The sequence below is a fragment of the Marmota marmota genome, unplaced genomic scaffold (assembly GCF_001458135.2).
Source record: "Marmota marmota marmota unplaced genomic scaffold, marMar, whole genome shotgun sequence".
Taxonomy (NCBI): Eukaryota; Metazoa; Chordata; class Mammalia; order Rodentia; family Sciuridae; genus Marmota; species Marmota marmota.
This window is the reverse complement of record NW_026000108.1, coordinates 11,244,451-11,265,175: the sequence shown is the minus strand read 5'-3', so window position 1 is coordinate 11,265,175 and position 20,725 is coordinate 11,244,451. Positions and strand designations below refer to the sequence as shown.

Sequence of the window (20,725 nt, the reverse complement as noted above, 5' to 3'; positions counted from 1 at the left end):
AGAGCCCTCCTGGCTGTGACTGCACCATGGCACCTCTTCTGTCAGGAGCTGCGGTTCAGGCACCTGCTGGGCCACGCTTTACCATCACTGTGACCCACAAACAGAGTAGAGGCTGGGTATCTACCAGGGCTGGCTGAGTGGGCACCAGAAGCTCCTCCCCAGTCTCAGAACAGTTGTCCCAGTCGGGGGTCTCTTCTCCTAAGAATCTGGTGTTCTCTTCTTTTGCCATTAGATTTCCAATTCTCTTTTTTTTAAAAAAACTGATAACATTGTTATTTATGAAGCAGTTCTAATGGTTGGACATTTTGATTAATTCTACTTTTTGTGTTCATAAGATCATCTTTAAATATGGCGCCACTAACTCTTCAAACAGATTACGAATGTAGTGTTTAAAGGTGTGTGTGTGAATACTTACAGAGGACATAAAACAAGCCACTTAACACGTTGCTGGTAGAAGTAGGGATCTCTTCCAGTCCCAGAGGAGTGAGCTGTTTCAGACCCCCTGTTCAGGCACAGCTCAGTCCTCTTCTAAGGGTGTTTTTGACTATCAATGCTTTCCCTGCGTGTGCAGCCTAGCTTCTGGTACTCAGTGCAAGATGCAGTTCCTTAAGCAAATACACATAAATGAAACCAACCTTCCTCTGTCATTTTGGGAGGAAACTTCATTACTCCATTTAGTAGCAAGAGAGCACAAGAATAGCTAGAGAGCAGTTTGAAACCTTTTGGTATCCTGAGTTCTGGAAAGGAGTTTGGTCTCCTGCAGAGTAGGAGTGGGAAGAAGTGCTGCTGAGGTGGTGGGCTGTCGGGGAAGGGTAACTCTGGGTAGAGTCAGGGCCAGGCATACCCCTAGGACCCTCATATTGAGCCTCCAGTTGTAGTTGGGGGAGAGACTTCAACCTGTCTTGGCCTTGCTTTCCTCATCTGAGATTAGGGGCTGTTGGCTGGATTTGCTTCTGAGGAACAGGAAGCTGGGTAGATAGGAAGACTCTGGGAGAGGGAGGTGTCCCCTGTCTGAATGCCAGTGGCTTGGTTTAGCTGCTGTGACCATCCTGTTGTAAGCCCTCACACAGGAAATGCCATGGTTGGCTGCTTGTGCAGGATCTCTGAGGCGGATCTGCGACTGCGATGGCGTGTGCAGTGTTCCTGGGGTTCACACCTTGTGGCTCTTGGCCTCTGGCAGTGCCTGTCAGAAAGCCTGGTTCCCGTGGACTCTCTGCATGTTCACCTGATAGACTCTTGGTAGCTGCTCTTTTCCTCTGCCATCTGTCCATCAGTCCAGGTCGTGTATCCCCCTTAAGACCCAGGACCAGGCTCTTGAAACTCTTTTCAGAGTCTCCTGGCTCTCAAGAAGCAGTCCTTTCCATGGGCTATGGCGTTTCCAGTTCACACTACACACAGCATTCTCAACACCAGTTGCTGCTCACTGTGTGTAGATGGTTCTAGGAACAGAATTATAAATTGGTTCTCTTTTTGTTTTATGTATGTATTACTGTGGCCCCAGCTAGCCTGTATGTTCCTTGATAAACACTGTTCTTTTTGTTTTGTGTCATTGTTTTTTTTTTTTTTTCTGTAGAGCTTTCATTGTTGAGGTTCCTCAGTGCTGAACTAACAAGAGGGTACTTCCTCGAACATAACGAGGCCAAGTATACAGAAAGAAGAGAAAGAGTGTACACTTGTATGCGAATACCAAGAGAATTGGAAAAGGTACATTTTTATTTTTCATTTCCAGACATCATTTTGAAACTTATGTCAAATATTAATTATGAAAAAAATGTGAAGATCTTCAGTTGAGTTTCTAAGATATTGGAAATGACATGATAAGTAATTAAGTATATTGGGGAAGTAGGAATTCCCTTATAGGAGGAGACATTAAAAAGTTAAATTGTTATGTTAGAACCAGTGATAGTATAATAATCAATTTTGTCAAAATCTTAACTTTGCTACCTACTAAACTATCGTAAGTAGTTTATCCAAATAACTTTCTCCACTTCTATACTCTTATAATCTCTTCATTTTTTTTTTCACTAGAAGCAGTATTTTTTCCACTCAACATGATGAATCACTTAATTTCAGCCTTTTTAAGGTTTCACTCCCTTAGAAGCCCCCATATGTAAGATATAAGTGACAGATGATTTGCTTTACGATCATAAAAAGTGTCACGGTGAGGGTGAGCTTAGTAAGAGCATCAGAAAACTTCCCACACCTTATCCCTAGCCTGTCTCAGCCCCTCAGGGCTGATAAGAGAGGACACTAGAGCTCTTTTTTTTTTCTAAGTGCTGCTAGAATTGCTGAGTCTGAATAATTAATTGCATGTTTTCTTGCTAGAAGAAAGGAGTAAGAAATAATCCAGCTTAGCTATAGTGAAACCTGTTTTCATACTTTTACAGTAACATAAAGCTTGTAATGATTTAGTTGTTTTTTTTGGAATCATGTTTTCTGTGAACAGTGGCTATCTGGAGCTTTGTTGGTCTGCTCTGTCAGTGCAGGCTAATACTGAGGTATGGGAATGGTAGGCAGTGGGAAGCAGGACCCACTCGGTGTGGCCGATGTTCTTTTCTCTCTGACAGTTCATCAGTGTGGTAGAGGGTGACTAAGGGTAGAGTGAGTTTCAGAAGCATCTCTTTACATGGGCTCCTGCTGGAGTGCCACTTGCTGCAGTTTTAGGAAGTTTTATATTGTGGCGGGATTTAGTGAAGTGAGCAAGGGAGGGTTGGCGAGAACACAGATGTCACAGTGGTCTGATGGCCTTTGAGAGCCTCGGGCACTATACCAGTTCCTGCTGCTTTTCTAGGGAGGCAGAGGGTCTGGTAGAGGCTACTTGAATCCAAGGGACTGAAGGGTGAGCCAGGAGATGGAGGGTCACATGAGACTCTGCCACATCCTTCCAGCTGCATTTTATGTACTGGGTTTGTCTAAGATTTTGTCTGGGGGTGGAAGTCAGGGGAGAGCAAAGTTTCTTCTGCTTGTAAGAAAATTAAAGGTGAAATCAGTTCTTACATCCTTTGAAGTGAGAGATAAGCCATGAGGTGAAAGTGTGAGGGCATAGCAGAGGTAGGGGCAGGGACAGTCTGCCCAGGCCTATGTTCATGTAGGACAAGGCCAGCACACTCAGCCTTTACCTGGCTGGACTTACCCCCAAAGCCCAGGGAGTTTTCTCCACCCATCTGAGCAGTGCCAACTCCCATTTTCTCTGGAGAGGACAGAGAGGGATTTGCCTGCAGCCCTCAGTCTTCAGCAACACAGCCAGAGCATTGCCTCAAGGAGCAACCCCTTTGGTTGCCCATCCCGTGGCAAAACTAGTGAGCAGTGGCAGCATCCAGTCACGATTCTGAGGCCTCCCAGGGTCAAGTGAAGTTCAACTGCCTTGTGAGGAAATGCCCCCCAGGTCTTGATGAGACTTAAGCATCCGCAGGTGTTTTAAACAGGGTCCATCTCCAGACCCTATTGGGTCATGTGATCTGTATGATTAGTGCCCATCAGGATTTCCTTTTCCTTTTTTATTTAGAAGAAAATAGGAAAAGTATTAGAGAACATTCTAAGGGTTACTATTGTCTAGGAAACTTTTATTTCATTTATATGAATGTAAAATATATAGCATCAGACAAGTTGAATTAACACTTAACATTCAATTGTAGTAATTTTCTAAATCATTTCTTTCTTCTGAAAAAGGGTTTTGTTTTAGGCATATTTAGGAAAATTTGTTTTCTTATAACAATTAAGAAGATTTAAAGCTTAAATGGACCAAAGGCTGTTACATTTGTCAGTTTAGAGCAATTTCTCCTAAACTTTTTAAAAATTATTTTTAGTTATATACAACACCAGGATACACCCTGACATAATCTCAAAAGCATGGAACGTAGCCCGCTCCAATTCAGTTTCCAGCACTTCCCACCTTCCTCACTCCCCTCCCTGCACTCCACCAAGCTCTCTAAAATCCATTTACAGTTTTGGGGGGAAGTTGTTGTTTGTTTGGTTTTTAATGAGTGTCCTGTGTATACACCTAATGCTGGGACCCATCATACCACATCCATGCATACACATAGGAAAGTTTAGCTAGAATCATTTCACTGTTCTTCCTATTTCCTATCCCTTCTTCCCCCCTCCTCCATCCCCTTCATCCTCTACTGTTCTTTCCTATATTGTGATAAAATTCCCTCTCCCTTTTTTAAAAACTTCTCTTTCTTCTTCTTTTTTTAATCTCCCTTCTCCCACTACCACTTTATTTTGGATTACCTTCCACATATCAGAGAAACATTTGTCCTTTGATATTTGGGGACTGGCTTATTTAGCTTAGCATAATAGTCTCCAGTTCCATCCATTTACCAGCAGATACCATAATGTCATTATTCTTTATGGCTGAGTAATATGCCATTGTGTATATATGTACCACATTTTCTTTATCCATTCATTGGTCTCCTTAACTTCTAAGGCCAAGTGAAATTTAGAACAAAGCAGAGTTAGGTTTTAATTCTAGGCTAAAATGTCTTGCATAATAGCATGAATTTACTCTGGTATCTTTAAGACTTTTATTTTATATAAGCAAGCTCTCATTTAATATTCTTATTATAAATATTAATTTTAACTCTATTTTATTGGTCTCCTTTTAGTTTACATTGTCTATTCTAATATATAATATATCTATCTTTTTTTGGAAAATGCTATGATATTTTCAGGAAGAGAAACTTGAAAATTAGAGAGCTTTGTTTTTTTAAAGGTTGTAAATACAACAAAACATCTAATTAATGTTTGTCCTTTAAGGTCAAGAGAAAGATCAACTCAGTATCTCCTACCAAACCTGTTTATTAGTGTAAAAGAAAAGAACTCCGAAAATTTTTGTGTGCTTTCATCTCTGGACTAACAACTCATCTTTGACATCTAGTAAAGGCAACTAGTTTGAAGTAGTATTTCCAACTTTTCATATATTTTTGTTTTCATGCTTGAACTTCTTATTTGAGGGGGGCACTTCTTTTTCTCCCCGATCCCTCTTCCTCACACACATTTTTAGCATCTTATCCCAGATCTGCTGCTAATACCTCTTGGTTCACTTGGTGAACTTTATTTTCTGTCTTTATATCCAAGGAGATGGAATGACCCTTCCCCACACTGTTAATGGAGAACTGGGAGGAGAAGTGGTTAAGAGAATGTCCTCTAAGCCAGGTTGCCTGGCTTGGGATCTAGGCTTATAGTTGATTAGCTGTGAGTCCTTGAGCAGCTCACAAAACCTTCTGAGCCTGGGGATCTCAGTGGGTGTCTTCTCCATGGTGGACCTTATAGGAGATTGAAGTCCGCAGCAGTCCTTCCCTTGTGCACATTGAGGGCTGCCTGCACATGGAAGTATTCCCAGGAAGAGAATCTCAAGTGGGAGAACTCAGTGCCGTTTTTTATGAGGGTCAGAGAGGTCAACATCCAGGGAAAATGATCCCAGAGACTTTCAAAATAATGAACTTAATCAGAGTATCACATGGAGCTGCCTTCTTGTTAGTCAGATGGAGGTACCCTTTAAGAAAACGTAGGAATGTCTGTATTTATGTCTGTATTTACCTCTATTTCAGCATAGAAGTCCTGGAGCTCACTGTGAAACGAGTAGAGCTTGCTTACTGACACCCATGTTTATGGCAGTGGTTTCTTAGGCACCTGCTTGGTTTCTAATTTCATGAAAACTTGTTGGAGTATCATTCCTGTAAATTCTTCTCATGACGCAGCCATTGTTTGTAACCTACCCTTGCTAGATGTCCCCCTGCATGGCTGCTTAGAAACAGAAGAAAATCAGTGCAGATGTCACAGAATTTCAGCAGCCATGGCTGGATTTCTCCTTGGCACCAAGGTGTGTCACCTCCTGCTGTGACAGTGGTGGCAGCAGCTTCCAGGCTCCTGCTGCAGTTGTCTTAGCTCTCTTAACAGTGCCCCAGCCCCTTCCAGAAACTCCAGTGAGAGGGAGGAGCAGCCCGGGTGAAGCCCTCTGCAGCATGGGGAAGCCCTGCTTGCTCTTGAGCATGTTGGACAAGCCAGCGAAGAAAAATTCCAGGGCCCCTTTCACTGAGGTATTTAAAGACCATGTGGGAACTTGGCACTGTGGGGCTGTGTTTGTTAGTAACTTATTTCTGTCATGTTAGCTTTGGAAACAATCTTGAACCTCTGTCTTTCTTTGCTTTGTGCTCTGCCAGACCACTATGATCCTTTATTCCAACTGATACTTCCCTTCTTACCTGTCCATCTGTTTGCTCTCACCTTCTGTGATGCCACTGATCACTGCCCAAGAATGGAGGTGTGTGAATCTGGGAAATGTGTGATCACTACCTGCAGCGGCTTCCTTTTACTCTGCAGCTCTGAGGACCCTGCTTATTGACTCAGCCTGCTATGGGGCATGAAGGCTCCCCCATTACCCTAGCCCTCCCCAGGAGCTTCACTACCCTGTCTGTCCCCTGTAATAAATAGCTCAGCTTGGTGGGTTGTCACAGAGGAGTAAGTAAGTCTTCAACATGGATTGGAGATAAGAGAAGTAGGAAAATTTTATATGCATGTTCTTTCTAAATTAAAAAAAAGTTTTTTTATTTTCCTCTTATGAAATCTATCCTGTTAAATGTGTACAGATGCAGATTGTGATTAGTAGGAAGTCCTTTATCAAGACTGCTTGGTTTCCCATAGTTACAGAGGTTTATGTAGCCTTGCCTATCATAGAAGAGTCTGGCTGTTAGTCCTTTTGTTGGCTGTCTCCTAGAGTGTAGATCTCCCGGAGGCCTGGATATTTTAAATTCAGGTGAATGAAAATGACTCTAGATAGGAATGTCCTTAAATCTGGAAGCGATTGCTTTCAAAGTCAGTGGTTTGTAAACTTTCTTGTTGACAGCCCATTCTGCTTGACATTCTCTAATAATGGATCCCTGTCTGTGGGTGTGTTGAAGATTTCTGGAGCATAGGATAAAAGTTTGAGCTCCTTAGCAATTAACAGAAGATCATTTCATCCCTCTTACATAATAATTAACGTTCTAGCCTCACAGCCTGTAATACACTGCACCTTGCATGCTCTTCTCTTTGCCTGGGAATTCTGGTCCTCTTTACTGTGCCTGGCAGAATCTAGTGCCCATCCTGTCTCCTCCGTGGGAGAGCTTTCCTAGCTCTTGCTCCTCATACCTGTTGCGCAGAGCCCCACTCCCCCCACACAACAGACAGACTGCACAGACCTGATCTCTTCAGCTGGTTTCCAGAGCAGCGTGACTGCTTCCTTCACTGGCACTTACTATACAGCTAGTCAGCTCCAGGGGAAGGCCTTTCCTAAAGACCTTTTGTTCCCCAGTATAGGATTGAGCAAGATATGGTCTGGATCCTGTGGCACACACTCGAGCTCTATAAAGAGAGAGACTAGGGGCAGGAGAGGGGACCTCTTTCTGAGACTCTTTTCTCCTCTCTCACCACACACAGACCTGTGGTCCTCAGTCAGGGTGGTGGCAGTGATGGTGGGAGAGTTGGCGTTGAGAATTTTCAGAAGATGATCTATGCGCTCTGAAGAGATAGGTTGTGAATTTCAAAACCATTTTGCTTCTTTCATTTTAGACGTAATGTTTTATTTATTTTGAAATTTCAAATGCTATTTAAAGGAGACAGATTTTTCAAAAGGGAAAATAAAGACTTTTTTAAAAAAAATCCATTTTCTATGGGGACAGACTGGTATTTTTGTTTATTTCTTTTGAGGCAGGGTTTTTCAAGTGGGTAAGAGCAACAGTAGTTGATTTAAAATAAATGTGATAAAAACAAGATGTAGAAATTTTTACTGGCACACAATGTTTTGTTGACCTGTGTATCACCGAAGCACTTCCACTTTGTCATTTTCTCAACATCGAAGATCAGATGTTAAAAACTTATGTGAAGTCTTTTAAAAATATGTATTGAATGGCAAATCCATTGTGAGTTTGAGTCTGGAAGGCTTGAATGACAATTGTCAGTAGTAACAGTAGTGCTTCCGTTTTCTGCAGCCTGGTGCCCTGGCCCTGTCGGCGCTGCTCAAGAACTTGGGCAGACTCCAGAGTCTCACTGTAGGCAGTGGGGTGCTGCTTTCTGCCTCTAAGAGCAGAGATGAAGTGTGACTGAGGCCACGTGCACAGGCAGACTGCAGCCCAGCAGCTGCAGAGGCTCCTGAAGTCCTGCCAGACAAGGCCTCCAAGAGATAGAGGCCCATGAACGTTTCTGTCCTTTGATTGTTTTCACTTATAGGAACAGCAAGAATCACCCTCATTCATCAGCAGACAATTATGTTGAAATAATTATTTTTTCATATGCATATATAGTTGATAAATCTCTACTCTGAGAGTGGATTTTAAGAGATTTTTAAATCGTGTGCCTGTGATTTGTAACTCAGAGCTTTTAATTCACTTTTGTTCAAAGAATATGCCAAAGTGTTCCAGCTCCCTGCCCTCTGCAAAGCTCCCTGGAGCCAGCTTGAGCCATCTCCAGTGCTTGTGATAGCTTCTCAGGCAGGGAACTAAATCTCAACCTGCTTCTTTTTGGGGACCCGATTTTCAGACTGGTTTACCACCTTTATTGGGTCATGAATTTTAAAAAGGGAGAGGAAACATCAATCTGTATTTCTTAGGATAATAGTATTATCTTTGTGAAGCTTTTCTTTTGATATTTTGGGTGCATAGTGAATTGCAATATAAATGCATTTCTGACTGTGTGTTGTTTTTAAAAGTTGAATCCTCTTCTTTGGGCAATAAGTTCCTTTGTAGAACTTTGACCTTCTTAAAGTAGTGAATATGTATTTATTCAGCTTTCAGTCTGCATTGTCAGAGCTGTACAATAAATGGTGAGGGGAGAGGTAAAGGGACAAATCAAAGAATGAGCCAGCCCTAGGAAGGTCTTCACAAAAGATCTTGTGTAGCATTTTGTCTTCCATCCCTGAGATAGGGTGTGTGTCTACCACAGAATGCAAAAAGCCCAGCTTGCTATTTCTCCTTGGAGTGTTTCATTATGCTTTGGTTCTTTGCCATATTTTTGGTTTTCTGCTTTTTGTTAGACATGCACTTGCTAATTCACAGATGACACGCTCATTATAAGGCCTTCCCTGTAAAGGTGAAAAACAAGTCAAGTGAGCACAGCCCTCTACCAGGTAGCTGAGGTGAGGCTGTGCAGCTCACCTGAAGAAGCGGGGCCTGGGAGGAGAGTGACCACCACTTAGGGGGCCCGGGGTTTAAAGAGGTGTATTCCAAAATCATTGTAATTGTACTTCTTGCATTTTAGCATCAATGTTGTATTTATTTTGAAGTTTCAAATGGCATTTAAAGGAGAACAGGAGACTTTTGTGCTTCTCAAAAGGGAAGCAAAGGCATATGTGCTCATTTCATTAACTTAAAGTCACACCTTGTCCAAATGAAAAGGAAATAGTAGTTACCTATTTTATCAAGATGCCATACAAATTAGCTGACGGTATGGAAGTGCACATTGTTATTATTAATATGTTCTCAAAGCTTTTAATTCTTAATAACAAAGCTAGCTGCAAACCTAAATATGTAAAATCACTAGCCCTGTATAAAATTGACTCATTAAATTTCTATTATTTCTTATTTTGTATGATACCAAGCAATGGGCAAGACCAGTTAGCAGAAAGAAAACTGCCTTAGCCTCTATAGCCAATGGAAATAGTAAGAGCTTTTGCTCTGCTCAGACTACTTTAGGGAGGGCCTGGGGCCTGCCTGGGGTCAGGCATCAAGCTTGAGCTGGTTCCTGTCACCCTTGCATGTCCTGGGGCAGGTGTTCCACCTTAGGAGCTCCTGGTGAGTTGTCAGGGGTGACGTTGACCTCAGGAGTGTTAGAGGATTAAGCAGTGAGCACCTGCCACCCCCCAGAACACCTGCGGCACCCGACACCTTCCACACACGACTTGTTGGCTTTCTGGGTCTCTGCGTGCTAAGTGAGAAGCAGGCACAGACACCACCCTGCATAGAGTGGCTCATGGTACACAGTGCGGCTTCATGTCCTTCACAGATGAATATTTTCAGAATTATATCTTGCTTGCTTTTTTAGGAAAGTTTTGCCTAAAATTTTAAAAAGTGCTGTTTTCTGAGAATATGTAACATCAGAACAGCAGGTATTGGAGTTGCGGCACATTTCTATTTCACCAGACCCTAAAAGGCTGGTGCTCTTCTTCCTGTCGTGTGTTCCTGTGTGCATCAATGACTTCTTCAGGTTGAGCCACTTGTTTCCTCCAACTTCATGTTGTGGTGTACTGTGCTCAGGGCTCTTGGAGGTCCAGTTTCAGGTCCAGCACAGTATGGGCACACTTGCCTGTCCAGGGTTTATACAAGATTTTAATGTGGAAGGGTGGTCCTCTGACTTGTGTCCCTGTGCCGACCATGGATGATTCCAGTTCAGGTTCCTCTAAGACAGCAAAAGGTGACAGTACATTTTAAATCTTTTTTGTCCCCTTTGTGTGCGTGTCCATGCCTTGTGCCCTAGGAGGCCCGCTCCCCACAGGCCTCGTCTTCTTAGCTGTGGGGCACATGCTCTTGTCTCCTCAGATGTCATTTCAGGGTCTCCTCTTCTGTGGAGTTTTTCTCAGTCTCCCTACGTTGGTTTGGCTGTCGACCACCCTGTGCTCAGCACACACAGTTTGTCCTCACGGCCTTTAGCACCATGCAGACCGCTAGCTGACTGTCTGTACCCACGGGCTTGCACATTACTAGGCCCACAACAGCAGCTAGTGGGTGTTGGCCCAGCAAGAGCCATGGAGACAGCTACCTGCTCCCTTTCCCATGCACTGTGTCCTGCGCACACACCACAGGGCCTTCTGGGAATGCAGGTTCCAGAAGTTTCTGCTTTGGGTGCTCCACCAGGCAGTCCACCTGAAGATAGGGAAAGGCTTCTCATTGACAGGAGAAAAATAAATAAGAACCACTACTCAGTCTTGTGCACCTCTCCTTTGTAGGTAAATCAGGGATACAGATGCAAAACAAGGACTCTCCCCTGCGCTGTGGCATGTGACTTGTTGGGTTAACATTGTACTTTCATTGTTGTTCATATGAGTCTGAATTGTTGAAAACAGAACAAAAACTATTAGGATCTACATATTCAGCTTAAGAAGTTTACACATATTTGTGTAATATATTTTTGAGACACTTACCAAAAATTAATAAAACGTATGCCTTTATTTAAAGATGTGTGTATTAGTTTGTCCGGACTACCATAATAAAGTACCACAGATTGAGTGGCCTAGACAATAGAAAGGTGAGGTCAAGGTGCAGTGGGTTTGGTCCCCTCAGAGGCCCCTCTCATTGGCTGACTGATGGCCACCTCTCCTGCGTCCTCACATGGTCTTCCCTTTGGGCCCATACTAACAAAGTTTTAACCTCATGCTACCTCTTTAAAGACCATCTCCTGGAGGCTAGAGTGTTAACAGATGAATTGAGTGGGGCTGGTGTAGCCTGCTGCAGTGTGAAGTTTAGCTATCATCTGTAGGTAGGACTGTGTATTGACTCTGGGGATGCAGAGTCTGACGATGAGGGTTGGTAAAGCAGACTCCATTCGTGTGTTAGGCCTGACGAAAGCTACCACCTAGAACACAGAGTTTACTAGCCTGGGCTGTCTTCTTCAGCAAACCACCAAGACTCTATCCTCCTGTAAAATATAGTCCCAGATTTAACAGGTAAAAATATATAATGTTACCAAAAAATTAGAAAGGACTTGACAGGTGACTAAGAACATTGGAAGAGTACATGTATAGTGGCATAAATTGACATGATCATACTTCATATACAGAGATACGAAAAATTGTGCTCTATATATGTAATAAGGATTGTAATGCATTCCACTGTTGTCGTGTATTTAAAAAAAATAATAAAATCAATAAAAAAATTAACATGTGCTCCTGTTAAAAAACTAAGCCAGTTCAAATTAAAGATTAAAAAAAAAAAAAAGAGCAGTGGTAGAGTTAAAAAAAAAAAAAAGTTAGCTGCTAGTTCCTAAGTTAACAAGAATAAGACCGTCCCAATATAGCAGCTTTCAGTGTATATGAAATTGTGTTTAAGTTAATAATCAGTTCACGTTTTTAACATAAATAGTATTTTAACTCTTTCAGTCTTTTATAAAGCACTCCAGTAAATAGAAAATAACAAATTTAAGTAAGAGGTAAGAAGTTTTACCTAAAAAGTTTTCTGTAATGTCTTTAAAGTGGGAGGAGGTACCCAGAAAGCTCCATCAGACGCGGCATAGCCATGGCCAGGGCAACTTGTCTTGAGTGAGTGACTTCTTATAGGTAGTAAACCAATGACTCTGGAGAAATACAAACCTGACTTTGAAAAGGTACTGTCGTTAAAATGTAGTTCATGTGCCCAAGTGGAATTATTAATTTCCTGTATCCTGAGCTAAATTGTAAGAAATTAATTTCTTATCAAGTTTAGAAATTTTCTGATTATTTGAAATTTTTATCTATAGCTGTTTGAAGAATATTTGACTTATTTTTCCTTTTCTCCTTTTAAAATGCAGCTCATGTTTTTTGGCATCTTCCTGTGCCTGGATGCATTTCTGTATGTGTTCACTCTGCTTCCTTTGAGAGTTTTCCTGGCACTGTTCCGACTCCTTACTCTGCCTTGCTACGGCTTAAGGTAAGTTTAAGATCCTTAACTATCTTAAGTGTCTAAATTATTTCATTATTTTTTACTAGTTATAGGATTTTTAGAATAAGGATAGTTTATGGTTTTATTCACACCTTAGCCCTTAGTGCATAAATTAATTGTTTATCTTTTGAATGAGTATTATATGTTTATATAATATCATACATTTTATATGCATATTTTTTCCCAGAAACAAAACTTTTGCTGTAGCCAATAAAACGTTATTACAAGAGACTTTATCAAGGCCCAGAATGAGAGTTAAAGATTTGCTTCCGCCTTTCTTTTCTCCAAGTCCCTGGGCGTGCTAGGCATCCTTTTGGAAAGAGGGTTGGGTTCTAGGTTAGGGTGGTAGGAGGCGGGTGATTCCAGAATCTTCTAAGGAGCTCTTACTGCAGGGTTCCTCCTCCTATTGATCTAAGAATCACTATGTTAGTGGCCTGTGGAGTCTTAGTTATTGATTACAGGTGAGACTCCCCCCCTGATTTGTGACAGCAGAAAAATTCATTCAGGATACTGTTTTCATGGGAAGAGTCGGACAGCCCAACCCAACATTAGTTAGCTGGTTAGTTATAGCAAACACCTGACTTCTCTAAGCCTGTTTTCTCATTGCTTAAAAAGGGATATTGAAAGCTCAGTATCTTTACCACAAAGACTGGGAGATGTAAAGAGACCCTAGCATAATGCCTGTTTCATAGGAGACAAATACCAACTTCTCTCCCTTTCTTCTCTACCAAATCAGAGTAGGGTGAAAGTGTTGAGCCCGTGTGAAGCTTAGTGCTTACTGGTCTTAAGGCTGGAAGGAAACTTTGATTTTGCAGGTTTTTTTCTTTGTGTAGTTATGTCAACATGCCTCCACTCTGTTTAGTTACTCTTCATTAACATTATTATTTGGTTTTTAGTGTAGTTTCTGAGTTACATTTCCAACTTGCATCACTTTACTAAATGCATTTCATTTTGAAAAAATTTTTAAGATTGCTAAAATGGACAATAATTTATGAAACTTAATTTACTGTAGTGACTCTTTCTTTGTATATATAATTAATAAAATGGATTAACCATGGAAATTGAGTTATAAAAATATTTGTCTGTACAAAATTTCATATATATATACATTTTTTTTGAACTATGATCTCTAAAATCTTCAAAGGAGAAAACAAGCATAAACTTAACATATATAGTTTCTTCAAAAATTAAGAGTTTTAATATGAAAATCCTTGCATTGTAAATAGGAATGATTTAATGATCATGGTGATCATATTGGGACAAGAATAAAATTTATTCTTTGTAAGATTGCTTGGACTAAAAAGTTATAAGAATTCAGCTTGTGTTTGTGGTATGTATGATACTTTACATATTCATCTGTCTCACCTTCCAGAAAAATAGTGAATGATGTTACATATTTTATTAACCATAAGTTAATCAGATGTGAGAATCATCTTAGGAATTTAACTGTTAGCTTTAAGATATTTCTAATAGATTATTTATTTTTTGAGAAGGCCTTGTTCTTATGAGTGCACCTTTTATAAGACAGTTGTGGCATGGTGCTTTTATAGTAACGAAACCTCACCTCAGTTCATTGTTTATTACTGTTGTGAGCTCAATAAATTCATGATGTTTTACTAACCTTGTCAGAAAGCCAGAACAAAATCTAGCAAAATCTTCACCTATGGCTACATAAAGAGGATAAATCTGTGGAAATTTGGATATAATCAGATGAAACTACCTGACAAAATAATACGTGGGGATTTTCACATCTATGTTATGAACTAGATGACTTCTTCACTATCCTCTGGTGGACAAAATCAGCCAGTTTGTGTTCTAGCCACCTTCTTATGAATGGCATTTAGAGACTTAGAATGTTCTAGATGATTATTAGCATGATGAGATGAAGCATGGGAAGAGCTTAATCAACTCCTCCTCCTAGAGCGGGTTCCTTTCTTGCGTCCGTTAGCACACAGGTGACCACATGGAGTGACAGTGATTTGCCAGTATTCCCAAGGGTCTCTTTTGGAGCATTAATTTGAAACCTCATTGTGTTCAGTCATCTACTCTGTGCCACATTCGGGCTCATTTCTGTGTGTCCCTTGTCACTTAGGGAAGCAGGGCACTTAAGTAGCACTAGAAAAGTCTTGTTTGTTCTGAATACTAAAAGAGGTATTGCAAGGAATAGGAATCTTAACTCTTCTGCTCCTATTTGTTGAGTGACTAATGCCTCCTAGATCCAACCTTATTATATTTTAATATTTTAGCACATAAAAATGATTGTTTTTTTATATTAGTTTGAAAGACTTTACAATCTAAATTAGTTTGAATCACATTTGTTTCCAAGGTTTAACAGCTGAAAGGACGCTAGAGGGCAGTCTGTTACTCACTTAAGATTCCACTATGCAATTGGGATTAACTAAAAAATTACATTTCATGCTATCACTTATTAATATTTATATGATACAGATGAAATATGAAATTTGGTTAAAATTATGTAACAAAATTTCAGCACTCTTGAATAATCTGTGTGAGGGTAGGCTAGATGACACAGAATATGAAAATACTACCTTAAAATCTCAATGCCTTTAGGAAGGTATATCAAAAGAAGTATGTACTTATAGTAATATGTGTTACAATTTTATCTCCTTTGAGTAATTTAGAAAACAATTCTCTGAGCATTATGTTTTTTCATAGCACTAAAAATAAATTTTATTTACACAATTAGTATTACTGCATAGCTAAATATGTGTATGAAAGATCAGAGTAAAAATTAAGAGATAAATAATGATCAGTATCTGATTTGGACTTAGTTTTCTTAGCATTGAAGTATGTGAGAATTACACATGCCCAGTTTATAACACGAGCATACATCTGTTTTCCATGGCATATGCATAGGAGAATGTGAATTAATGAGCATTATTTTTAAAAACACAAAAATTACATGATAATGTGTAAAGTTATATTAAACAAAGCTACTGTTAATATTAAGTCTAAGACTTTTCAAATATTTTAGGAGTATAAAAATAAATTTTACTTTTACAAAATGATTATGTAGAAAGCCAAATTCTGCCTTCTTATAGCTTTCCTTCCAATGTGCTCCACTTCTGTTATAGATTATTTGACTTGTCTTGCCTATAGCTATGTTATGTTCCATCTTTTTCAGCAAGCAAAAGTGCTCTTTCCTTCAGTCTGACTTTTATTTCAAAGGGAAAAGAAGAAATTAAAGAAACCAGCAAAGGAGTTATTTGTGTACTTTTTTCTAACTAATGTTTTCTTTTTCTCACTCATATTCCAATCTTCTTACCATAAAAACTATCTTCCTAGTCTCTTAGTTCTTTTAAATTATTTCAAAAGAGAGGGGAAAGTGTATTTGTCAAACTCATCAAATGGTGACATGATAACTAGCTATCTACAGCCTATAGTACTATTTCCATAGCACACCCATAGTAGAGATATAGTGTTGCCTTTGCCTAGTTGAGGTTCCTGCTGCCTCGGCTTAGAGTTCTGTCTGGTATGGCATTTGGGAAAGGCTTTTTTAATCTTTTAATTTAATCTTTAAATCTGTTTCCACATCTTCTGAAAAATTGCCATGGTTTTGGGCTCTGGCTTTGGTTTTGCTTTTAGTTTTTTTTGTCAGAGGTGACAACCAAGTGAGCAAAGCCTCTGACTTTGACCCAGGGAGAGGACCAGGAGAAGTCTGCAGCCCCTTTAGTAAGACAGCCTTCATCGTAGTTGCACAACCACAGTGCCTTCTGCCAGCTTCTGACCCTGTCAGTTTTGTCCATTTTGAGTTGACAGGATAATTATCTTGAGTCTGTAGCCGTGTGTCTTGTTTATAGGAAGGCCTCTATAAAAAGTATACGTCTGTCCTTGGTGATCTCAAAAATAATTAGTTGAATCTGTTTCTAATGAATTAGTGATCTTGGAAAATTTTTGCCCCCAAATGTTTTCTAGTAGACTTAAAAAAAAATAGAGAAGAAAAATACATCTAGATTCTTTAAAAGCAGATTCATTTACATATTTCTTCCCTTTCCTAGATAGGGTAGTATCATTTTAAAAGCAATATTTCAAAACTTTTTGAATTAAGGTGATCTTTTAATGGTTGAGGACATGGAAAACAAATAATTTGTGATGAGTTGTGATTCATTATGTGAGGTGTCTGTTTCTAGGGAGAATGGTAGGATTTTATTTTTCAGAAAAACAGACTGGTCTGTATTATGCTAATGAGATATCAACCATCATTTTTCCAAATTTACTTGTAGAGCAAATAAAAACTAGCCAACTATGTAAGTATTTTTAATTTACCTGGCATTTTTGTGGGCCCCATTTCCTTCTAAAATTTGTGATGTTATTTTGTTTATCAAATTATCAGTCACATTTGAGTTGAAAGTTGATGGAGATTATAAAGGAAATGACAAAATTTGGTGCCAGGAGGTGTAGTTATTGTTGAAAACATTTTACTAGAGCATCTTAGTGGTGAGTTGGGTAGGGTTAAGTAACAAGTGCTGCAGTAAAAGGAAACTTTTACTTAGAACAAATAAAACATGTACAAGCAAATTTTCTGATCCCTCACCCCAGTTTTAGGCACAAACTCTTGTTTGAGGCTTCAGTGACTCTTTTTTTAAAAATTTTCTTTCTTTGTTTTAAGAGACAAGAATGTCTTTGCTTTTGAGAGTTGACCCCATAGAAAAGCACTTTTCTCCAAGAAAACTGTGAACTTCAAATGCTTGAGTTTCTTAATGAGATCCATGTGCCTTACCTCTTTCAGGATAGTTCTGCCCCAAATTAACTTCACATATGCATTATAAATAGGTTTTCTCTTTTCAGGCAAAATTAAGCCTTGGTTCTGGCCTAAGTGATTGGCACCACCAGGAGAGCACATGTAGGGAGCATTGTGTCTCTCTGGGGAGGAAGTACGCCTGCTGCTTCCTCTGACCAGGGCTGGTCTGCAGGGCTTGCCGGTGGAGAGCAGTGTGTTATACTAGAGTCTTTCTAACCTCAGGTTTTGTTGTCCCATTTCCTCACCATGACGCTCTAAGTAGCGTAGCAACATTACAACCTTCTCTCTTTCTTTCTCTTTCGTAAATCAGACCGAAGGGAGGAGCACTTTCACTTCCTTTATAGGATGGAAGGTGGTGGCACAGGGACTCCTTGTGGTGAGTAAACCCTGATTTTTCCTTCTATACTCTTGGCCAACTCGACATCAGTACAATGAATTATAATTGTGATGCAGAAGTAACAGCATAGGTACACATAACCATCTGGGCGCAGAAACATGCTGCAGAAAGGGGTTCCCTGTCATTTAATAGCATCCTTACTTGGTCTCATAGCTTTGACCATGTTTGTTAATGAAGAATTTGACCATAATTTCTCCCAACGTGAAAATTGCGTGGTGAAACGCTCTTAATTGCACATGCTGATCTAGTTTGGACAGCAGATACCTTCATCCCCAACACCAGAGTGGGTGACACACCTTCAGGGCTTCCATGTAAACACTTTGTTTTACATTACTTCAAATTACTGAACATAGCTTTATAAAATCCATTATTGTTTTCTAATATAGGTTGAAATTATTTTAAGGTCCAAATACAGATTTTAATCATTCAGTGAAAGTGCTAAGTAATCCTGTATATCAGTCATGCTTAATATTGAAAATAACTGAGTTTCCTAGTTAAGGGAAACATCTTGTTCCTAGTACTTTATTCCAATTTACTTTAAAATTATAAAGGGACTTATCTTTCAAAAATATGAACCATTTTAAATATTTTCAATTTTTTATTTTAATAGTGCTTATATTTCTTCACTTCTTCAATTATACCACAAATGTTTTGAAATGTTGAAAAAAAGCTAGATCCAGTTTGTGTATTTTATAATGAAATAACTCATGCTGATACCCTGGCCTGTTTCAACAATGATTTAAATTAATAGGATTCTCCCATTCTCCTTGCTCATTTTTGTCACTGCCTCTTCCTTCTTGATCTTTCCATCCGTTACCAGTGTTACTTTAGTAGTAGACTCTAGAGAGGGAGGAACAGCCTGACCTAAATCATCTTCTCCACCTGTAGCTGTGTCCCCATATACCTGTGAGCCCTCCACAACAACTGAAGGTGTTTAAGATGGTAAATTCTGCAATATAAAATGGTAAATTGTAATAATTAGTAAGAGAGCAATGGAAGTATTGTAGGAATAAAAGGTAAAATTTAGGAACATAGAAAATTAAACTTCTATTGAATGTCTTTATTTTGAAAATGTTTTAAGGTTCTGGTGAACAACTTATTAATGTTGCTTGATTACATGCAGCCAAACCCATAAATTAGATTAGTGAGTTTTACTTTGCCTAACATGTTTCACTTAGGATTTTCTATATTTGCAAAAGGAATTGCCAGTAAATACCATTTAACAGCCATTTATAACAAAAAAATGTTGGTTAGCCTGCAGTATTCAAAGACCAATTCCAAGTTGATTGGCAGGGCTGTAGATAAGCTTCTTACAGAGTTTGAAATGTTTCCAGATAGTCATCTAAAAATATCTTGGCAAAGAAGGAACAAATACTGTGATTGGTTTAAGTAGTAACTTAGTAAACTTATTTGTGAGGTCAGGTTTCTTATTAGGCTATGATACATATAGGTATCTTGAAACAGTGTTTTATTTTTGCAACTTTTCCATTTCAAAAACCAGGATATTTGGGTGAATACAAGACCCTTGTTTCCTAAGGGTTCTACTTCTTTTGTTCTTTATTTGAATACTATTCCTTAATTTTGAAAATCATGGTCATCTCTATAGCAGCCAGTTACAGTGTTAGCAGTGGAAGATTTTCTTTAGAGCAAGGAAAGGAGTTTGAGTGGAAACACATCATCTTAGGGTTTTACCTGTATTTTTAGAAATAAAGAATAAAATGAGAGGTATATCAGTTTTTCCAGATGGTAAGTTGCATAGTGTTAAATTTTAGTGAGAGAGAAAGCACTGAGTTCTTGGTTCCTATAAACTTAAAAGTTCTTTTGTAAAAAGATGTGAATATAGATGGTTGTGAAGAGCATGCCTTCTAGGACAGGGCTGCCAAGCTTCTGGCCCTGCCCCACCACAGAGCACCCTGTTCACCATGAGCCACAGGCATCTGCTCAGTTGCCTCTGACCCATCTGTATAACTGGGATAGTGGTGGACTATTGTGAGCACTCACAGGGGTCTCTGCGGAGTGCCTGCAATGGTGCGTGCCCTGTCGTAACTGAATTGTAGCATAAAGCGTTTTTACAACTTTCTTTTGTCTTGACAGCCTGGTTTAATCCTAGGTAAGATAAAACTAAATTAAAGTTGTTTACTATTAATTTTAACTTATCTTGTTTCAAAAAGTGTGGTTTTACATTATTTTGATATATATTTCCAATATTTGGTAGATCTCAGTTCTACCAATGATCTTCCTTCTTAGGTATGCTACCAAATTGTTTCTTAGTTGCAAATATGTTTATAAAAAAAATGCAATTGGGCATATACCAAAAGAGACTTCTATCTAACTGTAGTTTTCTACTTTCGTTAGTAAACAAAATGATTTTGGTCATCAGCGAAATTTAAATAATATTAGCCTGCTTTTAGTTCCCATCATTTTCTTAATTATAACATAAGACCTGTAGTCCTTAAATCCAAAGGCCTTATGCTTGGTGCCATGTGCTGAGCATGTGCTGAGCCGTGCATGAGTCACAGGAGGAGGAGCAGCACAGGCGTTTCTGAGGAGGTCTGAGTGCCACCTGCGCTGACACCTCTCACTTCGTCTCCTGGCCATCAGAGTGGAGATGGGCACACATGAGCCAGGGAACTTAAGAGTGTTCACAGTTCTCCTTCTCTCAGCGTTTGAACTGAAAATGTGTTTACTCTGGACAGAAGTAGTTCTTTCTTTCTCAGTCTTGTGTGGGTAGGGGCAGGAAATTCCCTGAGCTATCAGGTAACCCTTGGCAGAGATCTGTGCTCTGGGTTGGGTGTGTAGAATATGGGAGATGGAGTTCATTTGGGGGTCTACAAGACAACAAGGGTTGGAATCTGTGTGGGAGAAAGGGGCAACATTGGGGAAAAGAAAGGGTATGGCCTAGGTATCCCAATCTATGACAGGGATTGATTCAGTGTCCTTGATGTGCTTTTACCCAGGGCC

General features: G+C 39.6%; 1 protein-coding gene across 2 annotated transcripts in view; it reads left to right on the top strand.

Moving 5' to 3' along the window:
• Window positions 1-1,573: 1,573 nt before the first annotated feature.
• Tapt1 (transmembrane anterior posterior transformation 1) overlaps window positions 1,574-20,725 on the top strand; it is a 46,136-nt gene continuing 26,984 nt past the window's right edge. Inside the window, exons 1-3 of one of the 2 annotated variants that reach the window (XM_015481975.2) lie at window positions 1,574-1,704; window positions 12,475-12,593; window positions 17,678-17,743. Coding sequence is in view for 1 of the 2 variants with exons in the window: in XM_015481976.2 (XP_015337462.1) it covers window positions 1,678-1,704; window positions 12,475-12,593 (146 nt within the window). In the remaining variant the exon portion in view is untranslated. The remainder of the gene's footprint in view (window positions 1,705-12,474; window positions 12,594-17,677; window positions 17,744-20,725) is intronic. The other variant, XM_015481976.2, reaches the window with a different exon arrangement.